Raw genomic sequence first — 8,289 nt, 5'->3', positions numbered from 1 at the left:
TCAACAACAGCAACATGTCCTAGTGGACCTATGGAGAAATACCGAACATTCCTTTAAATTAATATTGTAGTAATTAAATAAAATTAGGCATTTGACCGTATTTGACGTCTTTGAAGATTGAAAACGAACTGAAAAGTGTAGAACTTACTCAATAAAGTTCCTCAGGTTGGGATGTTTCCACTGTTCTGACGTGACTAGGACTGAGAACACGGTGCTGAAAGTGTACAGATTCTTCCACTGAGAATATCTTCCCTGAAGTCCCAAGTCTTTCTTGTTCTTCCATAACTCGTATGTGAAAGACAGATCCACTATCGTCAGGTTTACATGAGGTTTTATTTTCTAGAAATATAATGTACAACACTCAAAAATACAAATATTTTATGCTAAAGTGCTCATAAAATCATAAAAGACGTCGGGAAGCGGCTGGTGAAAAAAACGGGAGACAAAAGGGCCACTGCCTTCCTCACACAAAGGATATCCCTCGCTATGCAGCGGGGGAACTCGGCAGCGGACAAAAAAAGTTCATGCCTCAACTGGGTAGGAGGAAGACTCAGTCACCGAGTTAATTTCTGTATAGGTCTAGCTGCTAACTTTGTTAATGCTCCTTTCCCCTTGGTTACGGAACCAAGTGAGAACTTGGTTTTCATTCGATTTTGTGTACGTTTTTTCTGGTCCGCGATAATTTTCGAACGTTTATGAGCTCAATTTTGATGAAATATATAGATATACGAGTAGAAGCTAACATGATAATGATGGTCAACGTAAAGATGCTGATTGCTTTTGAAAAGCTCATGGTACTTCCCAGCTCATTGTTTCCAAAAGGTCGTAAAGGGAAATTAGACCTTCAGTGTACATAGTTGTTTTGATGATTTCGAGTTTATTGTGACTGTTTTTCATTTCAGATCTTGCTGCTCTTCAGATCCTTATGAAATAACTTTGACTAGAGGTAAGTCAGCTAATACCTACAGATAGTAATTCCCATAAAGTATGTTGTTCGGGGCTTCTAACAATTAATTATTAATAAGTAAGGAGATATTTTTTTAGGCATACTACGGGATGGGCATGCTACGACACAGACCACATGTGTCTAATGTAGCAGTTGTTTCATTGCTACGAAATACAAACGGCGGTAGAACTATCATCTTTTTTTTTTGACACGATGTTTTTTGAGAAGATGATGTTTCACCGCCGTTTTTATTTCGAAGCAATTAAGCAGCTGCTACATTAGACTCGTGTGGTCTGTGTTGTAGTATGCCCAACCCGTAGTATGCCTCCTTTACCTCTTATGAGATAGACGAGAAGAGACACAATACTTCTCATTTAGCTGCTGGGTCAACACAAGAACACCAGCAAGTAACCCATGGAAATATTTGCAAACGAAAGACGAGTAAACATTTCTTGTTAAATGCATTTTTTTTTTTTTTTTTCATGTTTAGGTACACAAATGAGATGCGTATTGCATAGTCTTATTTTCCAAGCACCTAACTGACTTTATCTACAGGTCGATCCACAAACCTTTCCCTTGGCGTTGTTGCTTCTCAGATCCAGCTTATTGGCCCAATCCACACATATAGGTCTTGTGAAGTCATTGAACTCAAATGGAGTGGCTGTCAGTAGAAGCGCGATATCACTTCCGTAATTCCCCTGCTTGTCACTATAGCTGAACGGGACTTTGATTTCGGAAACCTAAAAAAAGTAATAATATTCAATAGTAGGTAACAATAATAATTAATAGGTACTTTGGTTTTTGCTCCAAGATGCTCAAAAAACGGAGAGAGGTTCTTTATAAAAAGTAGATCACAAGTCTCCAAGGGACCGAACCTCGAGAAACGTACGGTTTAGCGGCTATTTAGCCTCGAATTTGGGTTATTCTGGGCACATATTTTTTAAAAAGCCCAAAGGAGTTCACGGTTTTCAGGAGGTGAGTTTTCCAGCACAAGTCTCCAAGGGACCGAACCTCGAGAAACGTACGGTTTAGCGGCTATTTAGCCTCGAATTTGGGTTATTCTGGGCACATATTTTTGAAAAAGCCCAAAGGAGTTCACGGTTTTCAGGAGGTGAGTTTTCCAGCAAAAAAAGTTACATACCTAATTTTTAAAGAAAGTTTTGATTTTTTTCTACAAACATTATTCATACCTTGATCAGTAGGGACTCATTTTTCTTCAGTTTGGTGTTCCCCGGTAGAAGATAGAGCTCACTAGGCTCCCTTGTATAAACACAGTGGCCGGCTGATTAACAAGAAATGTTTACTCGTCTTTCGTTTGCAAATATTTCCATGGGTTACTTGCTGGTGTTCTCGTGTTGACCCAGCAGCTAAATGGGAAGTATTGTGTCTCTTCTCGCCCATCTTACGAGAGGTATACTACGAGATGGGCATGCTACATTTGCTACAACACAGACAACACTAATGTAGCAGCTGTTTCATTGCTACGAAAGATAAACGGCGATGAAACACTCATCTTCACGGAAGATATCGTGTCAAGTATCGACCTAGTCTAATGGAGAAAGGAATCATGTTATGTAAATAATTGTATGTAGTGTATGTAAATAGCAATACAATAAACTTGAATTGAATTGAATTAATTCAGGCTTGATGCCATTCTCATAAATGAAACAACTGCTACATTAGACACATGTGGTCTGTGTCGTAGCATGCCCATCCCGTAGTATGCCTCTCATCAGATGGGCGAGAAGATACACAATACTTCCGATTTAGGTGATCGCCCTAGTCTAATCCAGGCGTGATACCATTCTCATTCAGATAGCTGGATGGGGACTGAATGAGAACTTCAAAGAAGTGACGGACTTGAAATACGTGGATCTACCCGTGGTGTCTAATGAAGAGTGCTCCAAGCATTCTCCGGTCGGGTTCAAGAAGTTCTTCGGCTTCACCACCTTCTGCGCTGGATATACAAACGGTAAACTTAATCACCTCTTCCTCTTCTCCTTTTTCTTCGCCTTTTCCCATGTTCAGATGGGGCCGATGTTTGTCGTCGGCCTCTCAACCCTAACTAGGGTGATACTTTGGGCTGACATTTGGTTTGGGCTACAGATTTTACGAGTGGATGCCCTTCGCACTCAACCTTCGCTATTGATATAGCATAAGGAAATTTGGTCTAGTCTACTCCCTGTTTATAGTTCCCTAGCTCGGTGCTGATCTACTCTCTGTTTATAGTCCCTCAGCTAGACTCAATCACCAACACAATACTTACCTGCCTTGATGGTCAATACGCTCGCCTGATAATCAGGAGGGCGTGGCGTGGGTTCAATACGAGCTGAGGTATGGAATTTATCCCCAACATTGGCTTAGAATTTGGCCACAGTAATAGATAGTTATAGCCAATGTAGCCTACTCCTAGGGGAAAGAGACTCTTTAGTCCTATTTGAACGATGTAAATAAGCACTATTCATATCACATTGGTAGATAAGTAGATGTGAATTACTACTAGATAATATTGTTTACGAATATGTAATACCTGTTAACACTCGGGATTCATTTAATTCCGACTCACAATAATAGATAGTTATAGCCAATGTAGCCTACTCCTAGGGGAAAGAGACTCTTTAGTCCTATTTGAACGATGTAAATAAGCACTACTCATATCACATTGGTAGATAAGTAGATGTTGAACACCAGAGATCCCGGGTTCGATTTCCGGCTGGGTCGATGTTTTTTCGTCTCTGTGCTTGGAGTTTGAGGCGCAATCAGCCTCTTGAGGACAAAATTGAGTACCAGACTAAAAAGACTGATGATAAATGAGAATTAATAGTAAGGTAGGCACTTAGTAATGCTGTGATATCCATAAAAATTGTGAAAAAGCACTGCTTTTACCACAAAGAATTCATGATTTGATTTGAAATTTTCTTGTGGAAGTTGAGTTGTTATCCAGGAATTCCGCTATTCTGAATCCAAGTTTCCCTATTTTAAAGAGAAAAATAAAATTTGGTTTAACGCGTGAAAACTAGGTGGCGTTGTAGCGCTTGATCTAAAATAGGGGATTAGTAGGTACTTACTCGGTCTACATGAAACGTTGTTTCCACTCCACTTTCCACTCTCACCACACAGTGTAACATCACTCGATATGTTTGCCTTACTATTTTCCTTCACTCCAAAGTTGACCTGGTAATTCAGAGGGCACACGATCCCCAGTTCGGTTCCCGGATACCAGGAGATGTTTTTGGATTCGCAATCGACGGGGTAGCCGTTCTGGGTGCACTCGACCCAATCCTGATCCGACTGGCTCAAAATGGTCAGCTGAGGACACTTGGAGTAGGTTCTGGTCTCTGGAATAGTGAAGGATTTATAAAATCTTTTAGGATTCTCAAGAGCTATAGATTTCATTTTTCCTTAGTGTGTTAACACATAGTCGACCGGCCATCGATCGATGTCGACTGAACCGTCCACACTGCCTCGACACCATAGATTTACCTCGACGGTCTCTGGAATAGTGAAGGATTTATAAAATCTTTTAGGATTCTTAAGAGCTATAGATTTCATTTTTCCTTAGTGTGTTAACACATAGCCGACCGGCCATCGATCGATGTCGACTGAACCGTCCACACTGCCTCGACACCATAGATTTACCTCGATGACGAGGTAAATCTATGGATATGGACACATCTTGTACAACGCAAGTACATTTCCAATCAAGTTCAAGACTTTGGTTAGAGTGTAGGGGAAAAGGGCCTTTTAAAGTTTTCAGTCTGATGAAGAACATAATGGAATGAAGAAAAAGATCCACAAGATCTATAGGTAGATAAGTTATGTAGGTAACACTTACTCTTACAAAGTGGAAATTTGGAGACCGGTTTTTGATTCTTTCCCGTCACCCATACTCCCAGAGAACACGTCACCTTCTGGGGTTCCGGAGGAGAATACGAACTCGCACAAGAAATGTTCAGTTCTGAATCTTGGCTGCCACTTGTGCAGGTGGCACAATCTGGAACCAAAGGCACAAAGATATAAATGAAACACTTAATGCAAAGAGCATACGGCCTCCGTGATCCAACTCCCGGGGCTGAAATTCCCTGGTGACTTCATGTTAACTTAGAATGGAATAGAATATGACATAACTTGGTCAAATTTTGGGAACCAAAGGCACAAAGATATAAATGAAACACTTAATGCAAAAAGAGCATACGGCCTCCGTGATCTGACTCCCGGGGCTGAAATTCCATGGTGACTTCATGTTAAGTAACTTAGAATAGAATATGCCTTGTTTATCCTGATAGAACATATGAAAAGCAACATAACTTAGTCAAATTTTGGACTCTTTTCAAGTCTTTGTGTTTGTGCAAGGTCTATAAACGAAGCTCCTATTGATTGCAACCTCCGCGCCACGCCGCCTCGAGGTGACAAAAATTTCAGTAAGATGACTAAATTAATAAAACTAAGTTAGCTAAGTAGCAAAAATAAAAATATATGTCAAGGGGAACCAAAGGCACAAAGATATAAATGAAACACTTAATGCAAAAAGAGCATACGGCCTCCGTGATCTGACTCCCGGGGCTGAAATTCCCTGGTGACTTCATATTAACTTAGAATGGAATAGAATATGACATAACTTAGTCAAATTTTTGACTCTTTTCAAGTCTTTGTGTTTATGCAAAGTCTATAAACGAAGCTCCGCGCCACACCGCCTCGAGGTGACAAAAATTTCAGTAAGATGACTGAATTAATAAAACTAAGTAGCAAAAATAAAAATATATGTCAAGACTTTATTACTTACCTTTTATTGAGTAGAAGGTCGTGATTGTATTCGAGGGCATCGGACAAGAATAGAACATCCCCAGCATCCCTGAGAAATAAGATGTGGGTAGCTGGAATAAGCTGTACATGGAGTAACCACTGGTGTCATCATTTTCATAAGCTAAGGGAACGGCATACTGGGACAGCTTTTCGGCGGTCCTATCCTGCCTACTGGATGAGTTTCCAATCAATTCAATCGAGGACTTCTTGAGGACAGACTGAAGTTTGGCATTGCTCCCCTGAAAGCGTCCCATTGTTGTGTATTCATCTAACGGAGATCTTTTCGGATGGATGCCCTTGGTAGATCTTTTTATTTTAGTGCCATAACCGCCACTGTGAGCTTTATCCTTAGGGGATTTATTATCCTGATCTTTATCCTCAGGAGAACCATCATCTTTATCCTTAGGAGAACTATCATCTTTATCCTCAGGAGAATTAACTACAACGAATTCTTTAACTTGCTGTCTTCGGGAAAACCCTTTCACTCGATTATCGATAAACTCTACGTCTGCATGATGGTCATCGATTTTACGGCCGATTAATTTCGTCCGAATAGATTTCAAAAAGCTGACGAAAGCTTTGGCTTGACTTGAAGAAAGCTCGGACAAGTAGGCAATCAGTTGAGATATTTTTCTGATAAAACCGTTGCCTTCCGTCTCATTAGTGACGGGTTTCATGGAGGTAGTGATATCCGGTGTATTTGTTGTAACAATTGTTGAATTGGGTGTAACAACTGTTGGCTCTGTTGTAACGATTGTTGGCTCTGTTGTAACGATTGTTGGCTTTGTTGTAACGACTGATGGCTGTGGTGTAACAACTGTTGACTTTGGACTCTCCGTCGTATTTTGAGAAGGGAAATTAGGAGACAGAGTAGTGATTTTGTCATTGGGTGGAACGTTTGTCGTAGAAACAGTGTTGAGAGCTGTATTGTTGAGTGGTTGCTCTGTTGTAGCGTTGATAGGAAATGTATTGTTGTTTTTTTCTGTCGTAGGAATAATACTTGTTGTGGAGACGTTACTAAAGACTGTACTGTTTGGTGGGGCGTCTGTTGTTGTGTTGCTAGGAATGTTATCATTTCGTTGTAGTTGGGTCGTAGTTATTGTACTTGTGGTATTAATGGTAGCATTACTTGTAATCGAACCAAGAGTACTGACACTGACGATTGTAATGGAAGAACCTGGTTTATTTTGAACAAAGGTGGTTTTATTTCCGAGAAGCTTTTTCACACTGTCTTTCAGTCCTTGGATGTCGAGATTGAGTTTTCGAGGGCCAAATTCTTTATTAAAAAAACCGGGGATCTTTAGAAAGATGTCAGGCTTTTCAGTTAGAACAGCATTGGCCTCACTGGCGATATCTTCAGGAGTTGCTTTAGGTGCCTTGTTATTGCTGTTGAGCTGATTGTTTTGAACTTTTATGAACGCTGAAGAAGGGGTTATGAACCTGAAAAGAACACAGAAAATGATGTTCAGTATGATCAAGCGTATTGGGAGGCGCGGGAATGTCAAGAGTTCGAAGCGCCGCCCGGTCTATATTTACACGAAATATTTAGAGATTGAGCTTTTTTAACTACTTTCAGAAATAACACTGAGCTCCTTTTTAATTCTTGCTTACCCATTTTCATCAATATAAACGGTGAGCACTGTATACACGCTTAACACAAGGAAAGGTATTGAGAAAACGATTCCAACCAACATTTTCGATATTGGTTTGACAGTTCAGGGCGGCGGTAAACTTAACACTCAACGATTAGAAATAAAGTGAACAGGTTTTATTAAATTAAATGATAATAAAAAAACTACATGCCTCAGGTAGGTACTGAGTGGTGGTCTGTGCATAGGTATCTACTTAGACTTACCTATTGTGTAAAAAGTGAAAAAACCTTCGTTTGAGATTTTAGAGTTTACAATAGGAACTTCGTTTGTGAAACACCCACTGCACACAATAAGTACGAGTATCTACAAATATCTGGGTACTTAGTACCTACAGGATCGATTACATGTCCATGTCCATGCAACTTTCTTATTATTACCTATTTTTATTTTTTTTTTCCCCTTTCTTTCCCTGTTTTAAAGAGGTACCGATCGAAGCAAATGCTGAAAAGTTGTGTTTTTCTTAGGTAGCTAGAATAGTTAGCATGAAGTGTAGATCGTCTGCATTGTAAGCGCGAGTTCGATTCCCGCCAGGGTAGATTTTATCCTAAACAGATAAAGTTCGTTTTCGGCTATCTTCACTTTCGGGACGACCTTGACAGTTAAGTTCCCTCTTTCAAAGCTAAAAAAAGAGGATTCACATTTACTCACTCAAAAGGTTTTGAACCTAGTAAATTTGATCCAAGTACATAATAGAATACCCCCCAAAAGTTGATCCTGATAATAGGTACCCTGGTATTTTCTTTAGCATAGAAATAGATAAAAAAAAAAACTGGTGTGAACATCACACGACTTTCCTTATCCTATTAAATTATGCTTATTTGGGTGTTTTTCTATTGTTACCTTTACAATATCTCTAACCGTTTAGTCAGTATAGCTGAAAACCGCCAA

The 8,289-nt window shown here is 39.8% G+C and overlaps 1 protein-coding gene across 1 annotated transcript; it reads right to left on the bottom strand.

Annotated features, from left to right (window-relative positions):
* Positions 1–1,486: 1,486 nt before the first annotated feature.
* Positions 1,487–7,516, bottom strand: LOC103513413. Its single transcript, XM_026826612.1, has 6 exons — positions 7,361–7,516; positions 5,730–7,189; positions 4,782–4,940; positions 4,015–4,284; positions 2,137–2,228; positions 1,487–1,686 (listed from the first exon to the last, which is right to left on the bottom strand). Exons 1-6 carry the CDS (start codon positions 7,441–7,443, stop codon positions 1,492–1,494), a joined length of 2,259 nt encoding a protein of 752 aa, XP_026682413.1. The 5' UTR covers positions 7,444–7,516; the 3' UTR covers positions 1,487–1,491.
* Positions 7,517–8,289: the final 773 nt, after the last annotated feature.

This window comes from Diaphorina citri, unplaced genomic scaffold (assembly GCF_000475195.1).
Source record: "Diaphorina citri unplaced genomic scaffold, Diaci psyllid genome assembly version 1.1 scaffold967, whole genome shotgun sequence".
NCBI classification, from domain to species: domain Eukaryota; kingdom Metazoa; phylum Arthropoda; class Insecta; order Hemiptera; family Psyllidae; genus Diaphorina; species Diaphorina citri.
The sequence above is the reverse complement of the archived record's forward strand: the minus strand, read 5'-3'. Positions and strand labels throughout refer to the sequence as shown.